We start from the raw sequence: 20,974 nt of genomic DNA on the forward strand, positions 1-20,974 counted from the left end.
ATGATCATTTTTTTTTTTTTTTTTTTTTTTTTTTTTGAGATATTATGAAACTTTAATATTTTATTAAGTTTTGTTAGTAAAAACTATAAGAATTTAAATAATCGTTACAATATTTATTTTATCCTGCAATTTATATAATTAATTAAAACTGTCAGAACTATTATTATTTCCGCCAAAATAATTATTTTAGCTTAAAACATTGACTGCAATAGTTTATTGTACTTTTTAGTGTTACATCTGACTAAAGTTTTTCCATTATACATTATTTCTTTACACAGGTCGACCTTTGCCGCGTGTTATGTGGAACATTCGAGGGGAAAACGAGGACACGGCATACGGAATGAGAATTAGTGATACAGCGGTTGCGAATACATTAAGAATAGCTAAAGTGCGCAGGGAAAACCTGGGGAAGACACTAGTATGCGAAGCTTCCAATGTCGCTAATGCCGTTCAACTGTCTACGTCTGTCACCATAAATGTTTACCGTTAGTATCATAAAGTATATTCATTTTAAAGTGCTAAAAAATCAAATGTCAACAAAAATTACAAACTATCCGATAATGTGACGAAAAACAATTGTTTTGTGCTTATACGAAATCTGTTGTGCAAAATAAAATAATGTATGTACTCGGTGTAATTTTTTTTTCGCTATTTTCATGCATAGGTTTGAGTGAGTGTTGAAAAAAGAAAGTAAAAAATCTGTTTCTTTGTCTGCTTCAATCCTAATACGTAATACACGCCTTTTTAGTAAATCGGATTATTCTGACAACCAAGAGTCGTGATGTATACTCTTTAAAATATTTTGAATAAAGAACGGATAATAGTATAGAATGTTTTTTTCGACGAGTACATTAATTCAAGGTTTTTATAATGTATTCATATCAAATATTTTTTACCATAATACTGGTAATTATATTAATAGTGAATACTTACGTCATAGTTGTACAAATGTATAATATATATTATGTATATATGTAAAATCCCAAAAGTAACTGCAAACTAATTATTGGAAAACGTCCCAAATTTTTTAAATATCTGTTGAATGTGTGATGAAGAAAATGGAAACTCTTGTGAGATTCAAAATGGTCAGATAGCTTTATAAAGACGAGTCGTAGACGATAAAAAAACAAATTATAGAAAAACTCGATTGGATAATTTTATAAGTTTCTTGAATTGGCTAAAATTTCGTAGTTTTTTAAGAATTTAACAAACGAATTATTCTATATATTAATTCAAACTCTTACGTGAAAAAATTTGAATTATTCATGACTTTTTCATTCCAAATGTCAGTTACCATTTAAATATATTATATATTATATAGATGCTTATTTACGGCGGGTCTGAACCCTCGTGTAGATAAAATTATAGTAGTAGTGATAGTGAAGAGGTAAATCTCAATACTACTCTACGTTTTAAAAGCTATCTGAATCTCCTTTATAAAAAAATGTCTAAATATGCCACTGATATCAGCTAATATTTACTTTTTATAAACATAGTTAATTATAATATAATTTTTAAACTCTATATTTTAAAATTTTAATAAATTCCTATTGCTGTTAATATATTCCTAGTAATACTTTAAAAATTGTTTTCGACCAGTCATTTATTATTTTAGGTTAATATGTAAATATCAATTAAAAAAAAAGGTTAACGCTATTATAAGGTATTGAGATAGATAAAAAATTAATTAATAAGGGATAATTATTTTAATAGAAATCGAGTGGCTAATATTAAAAGAATCACTCTGTATATCAGTTGAGATTATGATAATGTATATCCTCATGATAATATACATTTTAGGAGATTCAAGTATGTGAACTGTTCAGATGTTTTCATATTTAAATTTATAGAGCTTTCACTTTATAACTTTGGGATATAGTTTTCGTAAGTAACTAAATCTTTTTGTTGAACACTAATCGAATATAACTTCTACGAAGAGTATCGCAAATTACATAAGCCAACAAGCAATTTCTTGTCATCAATATTTAGGCGAGTTCTTTATGAAATTGTGTTGTAGATTCCCCGTCCAGCTTCATATTTGCTCGAGTAAATTAATTTAAATAATTGTATGTTATATAATTTATAAAAAATTCGTCTAACTCACGTACTTCAATCGTTTTTTGTTGATAATAATATCATCCAGTAATTTATATTTTTTCGTCAGGGATACAGTTTATTCGATGTTAATTGTTTTACTATTTCATGTGAATTGAGCAGATAATAGTACCTCTAATTAAAAGTAAATTTAGTTCGCAATAATTTAGTATTCATATATTACAACATAATTAATGTAGAAGTGCTTTTATGGTGCACAATGGAATCCTCAATTAGCGTACATAATAAAATAATGTAAATATTAAAGTGTTTGTTATAAGTTTATCTTTTATGGCTTTATATTAAAGCTGCGACACATTATTGTTCGGTAAGAGTACATAAAAATCAAGTGTTAAATCATAATCAGCAAAACGTTGTAACCCTTACTTTGTAATTATCTGAATAATTTATCAACTAATTGCAGTTCAACCACTTTACCTAGATACTGTTGTTAATTTTCAATTTATTTAATTAAATTATTATAAACACAAAGTATCTTTAATTGTATAATGTTCACTCGTGAAATCAGTTTGATAAGAGCATGCTAAGAGATTAAAAAAAAAACAATCCTCATTCACAATATTTTTATGAATCAAAATGTCTTAAATTACATTCAGCATATTTTCAAGTAATGTAAATGATAAACTGATATTTTTTCCATAAAATAATCAACTATTTGGTTTCTCTATCTAGAAGAAATCACTCATCTATCTATGGCGGTAATGATTAAAAAAATGTCTATAAATTTCTACACCAAATAAATAAATTTTAATATCAAATAGTTTGTTATGAGTTTCAACGTTTAATGTTTAAACTTATAATTAAAAGAGGATTTTGAAAAGTTACCTTCCATAGGATTGAACGTTAAATTTATTTTATTTTATTTTAAAAGTTCAAGAGAACTGAAGACATTCGTGTTCATAAAAAATTTTTGGAATGAAAATATTAAAACAAAGTGAATAAGATAGGAATAATTTAATTTTGAGCTTATTAAACAATTTTTACTTGACTGAATGATGGGTGCGTTATAAAGGTAATTACACCGGTAAACTTAAAAAACTCAAGAAATACTAGGTTAAAGTTATTTAATATTAAAACATTTTATACCTACAAGGTAGCTAAAAACTTTTTTATTCTATAAATACAAAATATTAATGAAGATAAGGCTAATAAAACATTAATTTTTTTAAATTAAGTTTAAATGCATAATAAAAAAGATCTATCAACCATTTGTTTATTCATTAAATTTAGTCAAAATATAACAGTGGCTTACCAAGGTTTAAACTTTTAATCCTAATTGGATTTTACCGTATGTGTTTGATTATAAAAGTTTTAATCTGATCGTTAAATGTATTAAAACTTACAAAATAAATGACTACTGAATTTTCTATGCGAAGCTCACTTTTATAAATTAACTTAAAAAACTAGTTACCAAAAAAAAGCTGTAACATCATAAAATTACTTCTTATAGGTCTTCGTAAAAAATTGTATTCTACGTTAGACAAAATTTTTAAAATAATTATTTTATATATTCAAAGTCGAAGGTAAAATAATTTTATATTTTTTTCATTCTCAATCCTACATAAAATTTTGATTTAAAAAAATATCATTCAACTGAAGAATAAAATCTACCAATTACATCGTAAAAGTGCATTTATATTTTCTCTTAAATAAACATTTTTCATTGATTATCATATTAATCATGTTTTATTTTTACAGTTAAACCACTAAGTATTTCCCTCACAGGGGCAGAACAAGCGTTCACATCAGGTGAACCAAATAGCTTAGAATGCGTGTCATACGGATCTAGGCCAGCTGCCAATATAACGTGGTACTACAACGGACGTGAAATAGATTACGAAACTAGGAGGATCAAGGTATACAATAAGCTAGTCTAAAATTACAATTTGTCCGACGACCGGCAATGCTGAGTCGTTACTCAATCGGTTAAGGACTATAGGTTCTCCAAGATTTACGTTGACGACCTTTCACTGGAAATCAAAGTACTTTTGGACCTTTAAAGGTCAATACGACTCCGGGAACTTCTCCAAGTTTCCTTTTGTTTTCTTTCTATATATTTTAGTCGGCTAAAAATATTAATGGGATGTTTTCCAATAGTGTTCCAATTCTATATTTGAAATGCTATAAAATGTACATTATTTGTAATAAAAAATTATAAAAAATGTAATAATAAATTATTAGATAGTAAAAGACCCTTTATTAGATGATCCTATTTTATTATATTTGCTTTTGCGCTTTACTGAACAGATAGAATAATGAAAACTAAGTACATATTTTTATGATATTTATATTTTTAGTTCATTTTGCTTTTCCATCATTTTATAAATTATAATTTTCTAATACTTTGATTATAGAATTCTGTACTTCGTAGTGCATCTCCCTTTATTTTATGAATTTCCTATGTTTTCTGTAAAATGTCTGGGAAACTATTAAGTGGAAATCGATGTTACACAGTGGGTTTATACCAGTTATTAGAGATATAGAAATATTGAAAATACTGAAGCACTTATTCTGAAATAACACACCAAAAATCTATTTAAAACTAAATTACAAAGAAACATACAAGTTCTTAAAATTTAATAACCTAATTTAATTGATTTTTAACAATAAAAAAGATTTTAATTTAGTTTTTTTTTCTAATATTAATTTCTAGATAATTAAATTGTAAGTATTAGATATATGTGAAAATGGTAAATCTTTTAACGAAACTCTTTTCACGTGTATAACTATAGTTTATTAAATGAAAGAATAATAAACTGGTGTTTTTTGTAGGTAATTGAAAACTTTAATATGACTTGGAGTACTTTAAAAATTATACCAAACGATGATAATGACTTAAGTGTAATAACCTGTGAGGCAAGTAATTCATACTTTCCAGCTTACTCTTTACAGAAGCAAGTAACACTCCACGTACACTGTAAGAGTTAGAATGACTGTAGTTGACATAACAAATTACATTTTATGTTTTTTTTAAGATCCACCGAGATTGCAAATAAATCTCGGAAGAAATTTAAACGCATCCGATATTAAAGAAGGGTCAGATGTATACTTTGAATGCATTGTCAAAGCATCGCCGGCTATAACTAGACTAGAATGGGATCACAATGTATGTTTATTGTTAAACTAAGAAGAATTATGTATTTATGCTAAGCCATTCAACTTATTTGAGAAGAACCATTATTACATTAAAAAGTATCAAATATTTTTATTGAATTTTAGGGCACAGAAGTCGGACCTCATAGTAGTCGAAAGATAATTTATAGCAATCAAACGTTGGTTCTACAATCGATAACACGACATGGTTCAGGGAGTTATCGATGTATGGCCATTAATGCGAATGGAAAGTCTGTTAGTGATATTTATATGCTTGATGTAAAATGTAAGTTAACTTAATTATTTAAAGAAAATGCAACATAAAAAAAAAATCAAACTACAAAAAAACCTAAGAATTCTTCAAATAACACTTATTATTTTTATTGAAATTTTGATCATATTTTTTAGTTGAACCAACATGCAATACTGATCAACAGCGAGTATATGGCGCTCACAAAGGTGAAACCGTGTGGATAAAATGTGATGTGAACAGTAACCCCTCAGCTTTGTCGTTCCGTTGGGTTTTTAATAGTTCCATTTCAGGGCTTACTAATGTGATAACTTTAGAAAAATCATCGCCTATAATTAAATTCAAAGTTAATAACTTTGGTATGATGCTTTGTTGGGCTACCAATTCATTAGGTATCCAATCACAGCCTTGCATTTTTCATGTTGTTCCAGCAGGTAAAAAAAAAAAAAAAAACTATGTACAAAAATGTTAATTATTAACACTTTTGATTTTAAAAATCACTATCATAAGAAACGCTTCGATGCAAATCTGNAAAAAACCTAAGAATTCTTCAAATAACACTTATTATTTTTATTGAAATTTTGATCATATTTTTTAGTTGAACCAACATGCAATACTGATCAACAGCGAGTATATGGCGCTCACAAAGGTGAAACCGTGTGGATAAAATGTGATGTGAACAGTAACCCCTCAGCTTTGTCGTTCCGTTGGGTTTTTAATAGTTCCATTTCAGGGCTTACTAATGTGATAACTTTAGAAAAATCATCGCCTATAATTAAATTCAAAGTTAATAACTTTGGTATGATGCTTTGTTGGGCTACCAATTCATTAGGTATCCAATCACAGCCTTGCATTTTTCATGTTGTTCCAGCAGGTAAAAAAAAAAAAAAAACTATGTACAAAAATGTTAATTATTAACACTTTTGATTTTAAAAAAAGCAAAGTAAAAAAATATAATGAGCTTTATCATTCCAATACAGGGTTATCATGATTTCATTAGATAATTTCTCACGTAATATCACCAAAAGTATAACGGTAGTTAAAATTTTTTTTTTAACTTTTAATTATCATACACACTTTAATTAGCACAAAAAATATATAGTTTTATCTCCTCTTCTTTTAATTTAAAAATTGAATCAACTTTAATTTTGCTAAATAATTTAACTTAAAAAATTACTAATTGATAACAAATTTTGAATCAATATTTCGGAAGTTAAAAATAACGAATGGAGGAAATGAATCACGGTCTGTTTATTTTTATCTCCAAATATTTCTAAATCACTCTTCTCATCAACCCTAATTGTAAAAATACTTATTATATTTTTTAAAAATTCGCTTTTCTCGACACTTCAACTTAGAAAACTAAACTAGTATAGTTAGAACAATATTAACTATTCATAATTTTTAAATCAAAAAATGAAATTTGCTTTATGTAAATAAATACTTACTGAACTTCCCAATCATTACGATTTAATACGATAATGTATTTAGCGTATACGATAGATTATGTCTTTGTAAAAATTGTAATTATATTAGTTCGAATTATTATAAAGAAAAATAAATAAATGGCTTTAAGCCAAGCATAAATCTAACTTGGATAATTTATGGTTCAGCATTTTCCATACTGTTATTATTTTATTTTAAATGTTTTTAAAGAGGTCACGATTTTTTATATTGTTTATTCAGCCGAAAACTTAAAAATTCTCCCTTAAATCCTCGATTGCCCCATTCTTTTAAGAGTTAACCCCTTTGTTGTTTTATTTATTTCGATAACTTCGAGATTTATATCCTTAAGTGAAAACAAAATATATAGCAACGCCTACTCTAATTGACTTTTTTTACTTAATTAGAGTCACTTTTTAATTGTTTAATAGTACATTAAATTAGTTGCTTAACATTATTTTATGTATAAAAACTTTAATGACATAAATAACTTAAAAAAATGTGCGTTTATAATGTATCATAGGGTCTTTATTAAAAAAAATCAAAACATAAACAAAATTTATCGAGCCTATCGCTTGTTTCGTCTATTTTTTAGTAATTTATGCAAAACCATATTTTTCACTTGTTTAAAAACTTATTACTTCACTTCTTTAAGAACTATAGAAGATTTTTTATTATTGTTTAAACAGATTTTAATCTAATAATACATTTATTAAGGCCTGATTTTCATATAAATTAAAAGTTTTTTTATTTTTATTTTTTAGAGAGACCAGGTTCTCCGCGAAATTGTACTCCTATAAATATTACAAGTACAAGGTTTACAGTCTTTTGTGAACTCGGTTACGGCGGCGGTTTACCTCAACATTTAACAAGTAACGTCGCCATGGCGGCCCGGCCAGATTTAATGATAGCAAATTACAATGGCCAAGCTGGCCTTTCATACATTGAGGCAACTGGATTACGACCGTCCACTCAATATGTAGCAACAGTGTATGCAATAAATGCTAAAGGTACAAGTATCCGACATATGCGAGTTTATGTAGAAACCGCACCCAATCCTAAGGACCCTCGAGTGGCTGGTTAGTATTTATATTACATTAAGTTAATGGTATAATTAGGGTTTCGTCTTGGGAGATATACATTAGAAATTTTTTAATTTCCCTCAAACGAAAAAAAATAATATTTTCGCAGTATAATTATTGCTGTCGCAGTAATTGTCTGCCTATAATTACACAATGCATTAAATTTAATTCAAAAATAATATTCATGAAATATTATAATAATATAAATTGAATCATATTTAATCTGGTTATAGAATATTTATTGAGTTAAACTCTAATTGTGGTCGAGGTTTTGTTTTCCTGCGCAAAATATACTTTTATTGGTTTATGGTAACAATAATACTTATTGTGTATTAGAGAAATTATAAAAACAACAAGGATATTTAATGAAATAAAACTATTAAAATGAATTATTTGACCGACAAAGTGATTAAGTTTACACGGCGAAATGTGTAGGCAATTGTGAAACAAGGGTGCCTCTTTTTAGTACTTCTCCTTTCTAAATATAATGTAAATAACACTGAATTTCTAATTTAAAACATTATTTTACTCTAAAAGTTGAAAAACTTTCAAAACACTATTAACTTAAATTTGTTGTAAATTGACTTTTAATTATCCAATTAAAGTAATGTATATATATCCAAGGCTTTTTTATAATATTATTATTGTAATTAAAAATGTTGGTATTAATAATACAAGAAAAACTATTATTAATCTTCCGAAAAACAAAAATCTTGATCTAAATAAAGTATTAATTTCTAATTACAATTAATAATGACATATTTTTGTTCTATAAATTACATCTGAAGTTACGCTTAAAACTTTTTCAATATATTGTTTAATAAATATTTTTAATTAAAAATGTAAAATGTAACGGGTATATTATACCACAATATGTTTTTTTATAAAATAAGTTTTTAGACAAAATTACTTTTAATAAATATTTTATGCCAGCATGAAGTTGAGAAATTATTAAAATCTCTGTGATAATAAAAAGAACGTAGGAGTATAAAATATTTACATATTATAAAAGACAAATTTCTTTCCACTTAAATAGAAATGAATTTCTAGGTTGGTTATGAAGCCACAATATCTTTTATTTTGTATAATTAAGCATCTTCTCTCCGTCAACAAAATTAATTACACTATTGTGTAAAATACATGTCGAGTAATTAAATGCATGAATTGAACATTGTATAGTTAACAAGTACTCTGGGAGTATAATACATCTAGATCTTAATAACCAGCTATCTGTAACTATGGGAATCAAGTAAACTAATTAGTGTGATTAGAATAGTATTATAACTAGAGAGTTCTCTCAATATTAAGTTAAAGTCAAGAGTTAAAATTATTATTAAAAAAAATGTACTGAGTATTCCTTTGAAAGAATTTCTTTTAAAGGAAAAACTTATTAGAACTATTATCTTTATTATTAAATTTTTTTTTATGTTTAATAATTCAAGTTTAATTTTAAAAAATTAATAAAAGAAAGCGCTTAAAAAAGAACTCGGCTAAATACGTTTTAAACGTATTTAATGTGAATAAAAGGACGCAATATATATTAGTTTTTTATTGTATTTTATTAATAATACTTAGTTATTTGTTATTATTCTTATTTTCAACAAGATCTGGAATTTATAATTTTTTCATGTCTGATATGAGTGCTCATAGAGATTTTATGATCTACTTAGGTTATTGTTTATTTTTAAGTATTTGATTTTATTTATTTATTATTCTTTGAAATATAATTGAAAAAATCAAATTAAAATTTCATACCATGTATCATTTTTCTTCCCATTTTAACTTTACCTTACAAAGGTAAAACAAGAAATATAATTTCAGTAAACTTTTAATTTATGTAAATATATTAAATTGTAAATTTATAATCTAACATTTAATTCAACAGTATATAAATACTTTTTGTGGTACATACATCTCTAAAATTTTATAAAGTGATGAATCGGAAATTTTTGTTTATTTAAAAGATTTTACATACAAAATTATTTAAATAATGCGTATTCTTAATTTTTATTTGATTATTATCAAAACAGGAAAGTCGATAGTTTTTTACATTTTATATGCATTACAAAATAATTAATTTTTTTTTTATGAGTTTCATATAATGGCGGTTATTACTTTTAACTTCTCACAAAAATTAGTCCAATAAATAAATGTAAAAATTAAATTTAATAACTTTAAAAGTGAAGTAAAACTTGTAAACGTCAACCGCTATTTTATGTTATACACGGGACCCTAGACTAAGTGTTACATGGACCCAGAGGATCTCTTAAAAGATTGGTCCTTCCTCTACGGAAGTACCATGATAATCGCAATTAAAAAAAAATTGCAGAAGGATGTAATATATTTTTCATATTGTAAATGTGTCCATAAAAAAAAAATTTCTAAATTTTTGAATAAGATAATTTAGCAGGTTATATTATTAAATATTAATTTTATCTTTGCTATGTAAACAAAAAATATTATAATTGGCCTCTACTTTTTGAGTATAATTGCATGTAACTAATTACTTTTCTTTGTTTTATATAAAAAAATTTTAATTATCTATGGTCAACGTTAAAAAATAAGTAAATCGATTTTACAGTAATTATTTACGGAATAATTACTCAATAGACATATTTTAACATAATAAAAATATAAATACGAATGATCAATAAAGTGCATTTAAAATAGTATCATTAATAAGATTCAAGCTGAAAGCAAAAATTTCAAATTAAAAAAATATATTTACTGTATTTTAACGTTTATATCGCTCATACCTGAATTGAAAATCCATAGGCCTTAGAGACCATGGATCATGGAGACCACTTTAAATAGATGCACTAATGTATTTTTAATTTAAACAAAATTCTAAAATTCTAAAATTTAAATTTTTTGTTATATAAAATTTACAAATTAATTTTTTTTTTTAACAAATCTTTTTTAAATAATTTTTTTTTTCTTTATTAAGCCTGGGAATTATTTTGAAAAATCATTTCGTTGACTGATATTGAAGTTTATATTTTCAAAATGTTTGTTTTTAATCAGTCGGAAATCACTTAATAAAATATAGCTAATGGATATCAATCTATACTGATATTCATTAGCTATAATTTTATAAAACGAAAATTCTACGTACAAGAAATAAGCTTGTGTACTTTAGCAAATCACCTTAGATCAAATATATTTTTTAAGCATTTTACTAAACGATGATTATGCAACTGATAATAATAACAAACTAATGATTTTTGTTCCAAAAATATCTTGAAAAAATGTTTTGAATGAAAATTTATTTTTAATTAAAAGGTGTCAATACTATTTTTTTTACTTTGATAATATAATATTACATTTTTTTATTTTCCCCAAATTTCGATATATCCATTATTTATTTTACTTTTAAACTGATCTAGATACCTTTCCTGTTCCTTTCCTGATGAACTTACCTATTTGGTGACCCGAGGCTAGATTTTTTAATGAGTTCCAAGAAAAGTTTTTTTATAAAAACTGTAATGAATGTTTTTATTACAACACAAATAAAAACTTCGTGGATAAATAAGAATAACAATAAAGCTTCGATTTTTTATGTAATTTGACAATTAGGCGAAATTTTAGACAAGGTTTTATTATTTCGAGGTCCCTATTACTCGTTGTCCTGAGAGCCATTTCCCCCTAAATGTGCTTTTCTAACCGCGTACATTTTAGTACAAATACAATAAATCAAAATATCATGCAATTACATACTTCCAGTTATGTATGATGAAAATTCTTTTAAATTATCTTTGTTATAATAATTAAACTATCTAAGGTATCAAATCAACGTTACGTCAATACATAATAATATTGATAATTACAACATAACATTGTTTCAAGTGTTTCTTACCTTTGGGATCATTTATACACAAAGCATATAGAATTTTCAACAAATATTAAAAATTTTAAATGCTTATTTAATGGTGACCAGGGCCGTATTTAGGGGGTGGCACGGGTAGGCATATGCCTGGGGGCGGCAAAATATTTTAGCAAAATTTATTTTAAAAATGTAATGAAAAAAAAATAGTAATTTCATTTTATTTAATATTTTTGTAATTTGTATTTTAGAAAAATGTTATGAACTACTGTTTATATAGCTGTATTATTGTTACGAACTAAGATATGTAGTATATATATAGTATATTTTTGGTCCGTCATTATTGTCTACAATCGATTATAATAGCTAAATGATAAAGATATTCAGAAAAAATCTAATTTTAGAAATTGGTCAACTATTTTACCGAATAAATCAAAACAATGATAATTGTATAGTGATATCGATATTCAATGGTATTGCATTGTAAATTGTGACAGACGACAGTATTAATATATTTTTATTAGTACGTTATACACTTATGACTTATATTATATTTAATTCTTATGTGTTTTGCTTATGCGTCATGTGTGTACTGTGTATGCATTATGAAAGTGTGATGAATTGATACATTGATGATTGTCATATGATATATTACTATACAGGATGTTCCTGTAAGTTTCCTGACTTACTGAACACCCTGTATAACATTTATATTATATTATATAATAAGGTAAGTTTTATTATTTTTACCTATACGGTTTAAATTATTTGTAATTGTTACTAGTCTAGTATAAATAATAATAAATATATTATTTACAAATTGTGTTAGTTAAAACTGCATAATATACATAAATATTTTTTTTATTAATATTGGTTTTAAAATTATCTATTGAACATTTGTAAGTATAGCATTACGTATGTTTCTTAGTACTCCAGCGGCCAATTGTACCGCAGAGCGGTCATTTTCAACACTTAGACGTATAAAAACATATCTAAGGTCAAATATATCCACAGACAGGCTAAATGCATTGGCAATTTTAAATATTGAATCTCAATTAACTCATCAGATTAATTATAGCGACATAATTGAAGAATTTGCCAATAATCAAGCAAGGAAAAAAATACTTTAAAAAAAAGAAAATTGTATTTTTAATTATGTTATAATTAAAAAAAAAAAGTGTATTTTTATTGTTATATTTTGTTTAATTTGTTAATTAAAAAAAGTATTAAATAATTCTCATTTATTAATTATTAAGTTGGATTTTAATATTAAAGAATCAATTATGAACGAAATAATTAGTGTTATATTATTATTATTATTGATTGTGATGATGAGGGGGGGTATAAATTATAAGCCCGGGGGCGCCAAATTTTTTAGTACGGGTCTGATGGTGACGTATATTGCTTATAATTACTGAAAGCAGCAATTACAAGAAATTACTTTTTAAAATGATAATACTATTTTCAAAAAATAATTATATTACCCAACCTTATTTATATAAAATTATTTACACGTACTTATTGTCATAACATTTCATGAACGTTTTAACAATGATGTTAAGTTTCCTTCAATCAATTTTATATAAATCACATTTGAGTTGTTATATTTCTTGTGAATTCAAATAACCAAATTGAAACTTAATGAGAATTAATTAATTGTTAATTCAAACTGATTAACTTTTATTAATTTAAATTAATTAAATATTACATTTTATCTTGAATTATATTTAAAAATAAGTGTATCTTATGATAGTGGTTTTAATCACTGACAGATATCATCTATACGTTTCCCTCGTCCACACTGTGCTACCGTTTTTTATATTTATAATTATCATATTTTTTAATTAAAAAGATAAGTAAGATAAATATTTATTAACCTAAACATTAGTTATAAATTATATTATATAAGAAAACATGTAAAAATTCTTAACCTACATTCGAAAAGGTATTATTCTAAAAGAAAAACATTTATGCATATCTAATAGTCCTTATTAACATCTTGATATACGAGTATTATACGAGCTCTGAGGTATGGAGCAAAGCTCCCGTGATGATATTTAAAATCGAGATTTTTCATATCTTCCGTGTCAAAATCATTTGCCAGCCAATCGACAAGAGTGAGAGTGCGATAGAGAGTAGAGAGTAGTCATAAAAATACTGCTGCATATATCTTACTTACTCCTATTTATATAAAATGTTAAATTACTAAAGCTGTAACATTATGAACAGACAATATAATACGTTTTTAACATGATATACAGAAACAACCATATAGTAGCAATCATTTTTTTTATTAATAATACTACACTGAAATTAATTTCTTACGTCAATTATAGATTGATTAATTTTCGTATTATAAATTGTAATAATAAAATAAGGTATATATATGTGGGTGTAGTCCTAATTGGAGTGTTTGGGTATCTGGTCAATTGGTTAGCATCGAGGTTCTATGAGGTTTGTAGAGTCCCAGAATTTAGAACAATAATGACAAGTAGATATAAAATAAATGATTAAGGTTCCTCTTATATAGATATTATAAGCTCAAGTATTCTTGTAGTGGCTACGGTATTGATCTCATGTGTGACACCCAGTCGTAGCATTAACTTGAATATGCTTTAGTGAGAATACTGAGGTATTCTTGGAGTGGCGGAGGCCTCCTCTCTGGCAGTCAATCGAAGTATATGACCAAAGACTAATTAGTTATTAATAATTAAATTAAATGATATTTGCTTTATATCAATATATTGTTTTACTGTTCTTTACTCAGATTATCATTTCCAATTAATTGGGTTAATGTGAATTAATTTAATTGATGTTTTAATTTCAAAATGTTCAGTGACGTTCAAAAATAATCAACATCCTTTTCAATGTCTTTTATACTTTTCGAATTTACGGAAAGATAGATAAATAAGTTTTAAACGCAGAAATATTAATAAGTATTGCATTAATATGTACCGATGACCACACGGTGTCGCGCTAGTTAAGAAAAATAAATTCCTTAAGAGAATTCTGAATTCTATATTGAATTCAGACTTTCAAAATGGCTCTCTTTCTGAAAATCGGCGCCTTTTTATGTTATTATTTTAATCGATATTAAAAATTGATTATTAATTTTTCATTGATAAATGTAAGATACGTAGTGCAATGCATTTGTTCATATTACAACAAAATACCATTATAATATACGTAAAAAGAGGAATCGTCGATATAATTTAAGATTTAAAAACGAATAAAAGTTTATTGAGTAACTTCAACACAATAATTATCTTAAAGCTTTGAAATTGTTCAAATAATTAACACAAAAAAGTTCTTCGTAAACAATGCAAATATATACAAGGATACAATTGTTGGATTTTTTTTTTTTTTTTGTAACTCCATTTTATGTATTCTGTGCAAATAATATGTACGATAGAAATAAATGTTAATCTTAAGATCAATATAACAGAATGCTACAGGAATATATTTAACTTTTAAATAATTTCAGAATAAACAGGATATATATATTAAAATGTTAATTTTAAATATTAATATAAATAAAATATTATTTATATTTATTTCATATGGGGTTTTACAATTTAATGAAAAAACGTCCAACGGGAATACAACGAAACTTTTTTTTTGTATATTTTAAATGTAAGGTAATAGTTACCTTTTATGCTTATGAAATAAAATCTCAAACTAAACTAAGTTTACAATTGTGTTCCAAAAAGTTTAACTTTTTCAATTATCTATTTTTTTTTTTTTTTTACTAAATTGAAAAAAGCTTATACATTTATTTAGTTATATATAGTTAAATTTTGTAAGCTCCCGAAAGAAATAACAATGATTCTGGTCACGTACAATTTTGCTATTATTTTATTCATTTCCAGTGCTTTAAATGACTTATAGTATTTCTCGAAAATACCGCCATATTTTATATATTGTTATAAAACTTAATTTTATATTATTTTTGATAAATATTTGACAATCATATGAAAACTACTGCAATATTCTAGTTTGTTAATTTTTATATACCTATCACTAATTATAAAATATTTCTTTTAACTTAGTGTAAATAATTAAAAATAAAGTACATTATTATTTTAATCGATAATTTGATAAAATTATTACCGATTCCCGTGTTTTTTGTCAGGAAAATTAAAATAAACTAATCGTATTAAATATACATTTAATTATATAAATGTCAGCTGCTGAATTATTTAATTTTTTAGTTTTAACAATTTCATAAATTCAAATTATGATTAAAAATATTAAAGTTTAAGTTTTGGTAACGCAATTCGTTTACTTTGAGTGAAAAAAATCCTTAATAATAAGTTCAATTAAACAATTCATACTCTAAGTTTATATTTTTTGTCTGTATTATTTTCAAAGGTGATTCAACCAGCACTGCTACTCGGTTCTCAGATGCTGCATACATTGGCATTTTTTTACTCGGCTGTTGTATGGTTGGAGCATGTGCCATGGCCGTTGTATTTGCAAAACGGCTAGCGTCCAACGTCCGCAGAAGTCCATCAGTATTCCAACAACGACCGACAACTGTCATGGCCCGAGAGGACCAAGGAATTCGATTTGCAGGAACTAAGGGTAGTGCCGACCGGTGTCCAGTTGTTTCAAGTTAGTAAGAATGTTAATAGGGAAAAAAGGTCTTTCAAGAAAAAAAAAGTTAAAATTCAACGAACGATACTATACACATAGTAAAATATCACCTCAAAAAGATGGATAGACCTCTTTTTTATACTTGTTATAGCCTACTGTATTATTAATACAGCTGTTACCATTCTCTTAAAATCAATACGAGAAAGTTAAGTACGTTAGAGATCCATTAAATTGGTGTTAAGGTATTTTTTAGATTAGTATTGATTGATATCTAATAGTGATTAAATCACTGTCATAATACACTCCAATGCGTATTATGCATAATATATTTTTAAATTTAAAAATATCATATCTACCAAAAATTATAAAGTTTTTGACTTTAGAGGTTGATTACTCGTAGAGGATCAATCACTGGAATGTTTTCCGTTTTTTTATCATACAGGGTGATTTTTTTTATCATAACCCACTCAATTACTTACAGAGTAATAATAATTTAAAATTTTTTTTTTATTATTATCTTTAGTTACACATTATTCTTGAATTATTAACTATGTAATACTTTTTAAGTTCATCCCTTATGCCTGGTAAGGGTGTCAACTTTGTTTTTTTAAATGGTAACACATATTTTTAATTTAATAAAATGTTTGAGTTTTTAATTTAATAGTAAATGGCATAATCATTTAAAGTTTCAAATTTTTGAATTAATATACAGGTATAATACACAAGGGATTACAAATACAGGTAGCTAATTGGTTTTTTATAACATCGATATTAGCAGGTACACAGCATTGTTATTATCAATTGTAGTAAGGCACATTGTTATGAGTTTATAAATACACTAACTGACAATACAGAAAGTATATCTATTGATAATCATAATTGATAATAAACAATCCGTGACTGAGACAGCAATGTCATAAAAATCCAATTAGCTACCTGTATTTACAATCCCATGTGTATTATACATGTATATTAACTCAAAATTTTGAAACTTTAAATGTTTATATCTAATAAACAAATTAAGTTTCATTAAAAATTCAAATGCCATTTACTATTGAATTAAAAACTCAAACATTTTATTAAATTAAAAATATGTGTTACCATTTAAAAAAACAAAGTTGACGCCCTTACCAGGCATAAGGGATGAACTTAAAAATTATTACATAGTTAATAATTCAAGAATAATGTGTAACTAAAGATAATAATAAAAAAAATTTTATAAATTATTATTATTCTGTAAGTAATTGAGTGGGTTATGATAAAAAAATCACTCTGTATATTACATTAAAAAAGCTTTAATTTGAAATTATTTAAGCTTATGGTATAAGCATCCCAGATATCGAGATTTCGTATAATTTTTCTTTTTTCGTCTTAAAGTATATTGTAATTTCTTTAATTTGATGTAGACTATTTATAATATAATTAAAAATAAAAAATGTTTGATATGATTTTTAAGCCCCCACACAGCTGCGCATCAAAGCTAAAATAAGTATTCATACTTTCGAAACATATTGAAAGTTATAGTTTTCATAAAAACTTTTTCCCAAAATCATAAAAGAGAGTTATTTTTTAATAAAATTTAAATTTCTTTACATATAAGATATATTATTTAGAAAATATTTTACTATAATAATAGAAATAAATAGTAAATAAATAAAACAAATACCGTTTAGAACTTTAAAAATAACTTTTTTATTTTAAAATATTTTGTGAATATAAAGGTATTTACTTATTTTCAAATTATAATGTTGCTAAAAATATTTATGAATCGTATAACTTAAAAAAAATTAATAAGATATTATTATTAAATTGAAACATGGGAATAATGTAACATACTCAATACCATCGATATCAATCAAAAGCGTATTAATCGTTGTTGTTCCATATTAGTTTCTTCCACCTTGTTGGGGTCTTCTGTTGCCTTGATTTTGATTTTGATTTTGAGAGGCTGGTCTGTTAGATTGATTTACTTGTGTGCGGTTTGTGAAAAAGATGCGAACGTCTTGAATGGCCATATTTGGAGTTAAAAACTGCTGTAAAGTAGCTATAGCATCCCTTCCAACGCGGTCAAATGGGAAACCCATAGACCTGGCATCTGGGTAACGAGAATTCAAAATACCACAGTAACTTGCAGCATTATCACACGATTGAGTATTTCCGCTGTTCTCTACCTACATGTTTAATTAATTCGAAAATCAATTAATATTTGAGTAAAATATTAACAAAAAATGTTTGTTTTATTTTTTTAGTATTTGAATAACTCTACTGGATAATATTTATGCTTTTATCTCACTATATCTTAGTAACTCTATCTCAGCAATTTGACTACTAAGATTTGCATGTAACATTGAAATGTATAAATTTAATTACTTCCATCTAGTTACATCTTATTTCAATTGTTGTTCTCCTAAGTATTACACACATGAGGAGATATGAGATAGTAATTATGCACGCATAGTTTATATATTTCAATCTCACTACGTAAGTAAACATGGTCATGCGATAACTAATGAAAATACATCATGTCTAAATAACATAATAAATCTATTGCTAAGATTCATTGAGGAAACGTTTCATATAAAGCAAAAATAAAACTAATAAAAAGTTAAGTTATAGAACTGGAACTTTTCCATCCGTTATGGTTGCATCACATATATCACGTCGAGATTTTCGAAGATCGATTCCGTTATATGAAGCTATGTATTTTTTCTCACCTTCTTAAGCGTAAGCAGCTTATAAAGAATTATATTTAACAAAGTTCATTTTGTAGATTTTCGTCTAGCTTATGTGAACTTATTGAAGAAACAAACAAATCAAAGTTTTGTACAAAAATTGATTGAGGTAAAATAAAGATATAGAGGAAACATTCAAGTGTTATGAACATTAAAAAAATTGAATTTATCACAATACAAGGATCTTTTTATCGAAAGACAACATTAATAACATTGTTAGAAAGTCAAATTTAATTGCCCTAAGTCCGCACATTACGCTTGGTGTTTGGGACGAAATAAAATTAACTTATTGTAATGGAAACCAAACTTGACAAAAATAGTATTTATAAAAGACTGTTAATACTACTATTTCCTAAAATTGGACAATGCTGTTTAAAAAAATACTTAACCGTTGAATTCTAAAAAAATATTTTAATTGTATCACGTATTATTACCGTATCGTTAGCACCATTTGACACCATAACGAACAGTTGACAGGCGAATCCTTCCGCATTACCCTTGGCGATAAGCATGTGTTGCGGCCATCCACATCCACAGAAATTGAAAGCTTGACCGGCAGATGAATTATTTTCAGCCCTGTTAATATCGACATTTCTGAAAGTTTGTTCATATGGTATGGTAACAGATGATTCTATCGATTGGCGATTGATTTCGTTCCTTCCTCTTTGCACTAATTAACAGAGTTGAAATTATCATTTCAATAAATGTTTATTCAGATATTCTATTAAAATATATGTATTTATTTTATTATTTATCAAGCGTATTGAACTTTCTCTTTCAGATAAAAATAAACTAACCAAAATAAACTTACACTGTACGCTAAATTTGTCCAATTCTACCATTAATTTCCTCTGTTCGTTGAATAATATTGGCAGACCACGTTCATCGTATCTAGGTGCCATAAATAATCGAACGGTACCCATGCGCTGATTTCCGTTGTTTTGAACCTTTATAATTAAACAAATAATTTGATGTTTAAATAATTGATTTCCATAACTCAAATATATTAAATATTTTACTCCTTATATACACCAAAATCGAATTGAAATTTAATATGAACCATTTGACTCTATTGTTTATCCTTTTAACAATATATTAATATATTTATAATGTAACTCATATTTACCACAATTTTGTACGTGAAAGGCGTGTGTTGCAAATGAGTAACACGAGCTAGTAAAGGACCACGTGGCAGAAAGTCTATACCTCTTGATAGATCCAATGTACTTTGTTGCCAGAACGTCGTAAAAACATTTCTCTGTGCTCCAGTGGTGTTCACTTCTACGCTCTGCACTTGTACGTTTTCAAAACCCAACTATAGTAAAAACAATTGATAGATAAAATAAATAAAAAATTACTTGAGTTTTAAAACTTACGGTTTGAGCATTATAACTTGGTAAAGTAGATTTAAACTCTTGGAAGATGTCATCAATGAATGCGTGTACACGATAAAATACCGGATCTCGCATAGCTGTTGCAGGATCTCCAACTACATTGAAGTCTTCCTACAAATATTCATTTGATAATTACTAAGCGGCAATAAATAAACCACAAAAAATCAGTAATCATAAACTCAAAAAAAAAAAAATTTAATAATATAAAATAAAAAAATTTCGAAAATTAGCGATTTTTAAATTTGTAATTTTTTTGGAGGTTTCCCCCATTTACGGGGAACGAGGGAATTTTTTTCAATTTTTGAAGGTAATGTCTTCGACTAGATACGATTTGTGATCTTTTGACATATCATTGAAAGAAATCAGTTCAGTGAGAGCTGAGAAAAAGTGGTAACAGACAAAAAAAAAAAAAAAATAAACACATCTTAGTAAAACCAATACCTTCT

General features: G+C 25.9%; 2 protein-coding genes across 4 annotated transcripts in view; one reads left to right on the forward strand and one right to left on the reverse strand.

Moving 5' to 3' along the window:
* Positions 1-20,974, forward strand: part of LOC126899861 (hemicentin-1-like) — a 151,450-nt gene that overhangs the window by 121,585 nt on the left and 8,891 nt on the right. For 2 of the 3 annotated variants that reach the window (XM_050675092.1, XM_050675090.1), the window contains 8 exons: positions 279-485; positions 3,814-3,971; positions 4,888-5,032; positions 5,091-5,221; positions 5,335-5,494; positions 5,617-5,892; positions 7,666-7,980; positions 16,178-16,420. In XM_050675092.1, coding sequence (XP_050531049.1) covers positions 279-485; positions 3,814-3,971; positions 4,888-5,032; positions 5,091-5,221; positions 5,335-5,494; positions 5,617-5,892; positions 7,666-7,980; positions 16,178-16,420 — 1,635 coding nt within the window. Of the gene's footprint in view, positions 1-278; positions 486-3,813; positions 3,972-4,887; positions 5,033-5,090; positions 5,222-5,334; positions 5,495-5,616; positions 5,893-6,056; positions 6,333-7,665; positions 7,981-16,177; positions 16,421-20,974 lie in introns of all 3 variants that reach the window. The other variant, XM_050675091.1, reaches the window with a different exon arrangement.
* The window catches only part of LOC126899863 (phenoloxidase 1-like), a 7,907-nt gene continuing 5,003 nt past the window's right edge, over positions 18,071-20,974 (reverse strand). Inside the window, exons 9-13 of the mRNA XM_050675095.1 lie at positions 20,511-20,639; positions 20,261-20,449; positions 19,946-20,081; positions 19,569-19,804; positions 18,071-18,573 (exon numbers count right to left, since the gene is read on the reverse strand). Of these exons, the coding sequence (XP_050531052.1) occupies positions 18,289-18,573; positions 19,569-19,804; positions 19,946-20,081; positions 20,261-20,449; positions 20,511-20,639 (975 nt within the window). The 3' untranslated portion in view covers positions 18,071-18,288. The remainder of the gene's footprint in view (positions 18,574-19,568; positions 19,805-19,945; positions 20,082-20,260; positions 20,450-20,510; positions 20,640-20,974) is intronic.

Source organism: Daktulosphaira vitifoliae, unplaced genomic scaffold, assembly GCF_025091365.1.
Source record: "Daktulosphaira vitifoliae isolate Bord-2020 unplaced genomic scaffold, ASM2509136v1 Scaffold_2, whole genome shotgun sequence".
Taxonomy (NCBI): domain Eukaryota; kingdom Metazoa; phylum Arthropoda; class Insecta; order Hemiptera; family Phylloxeridae; genus Daktulosphaira; species Daktulosphaira vitifoliae.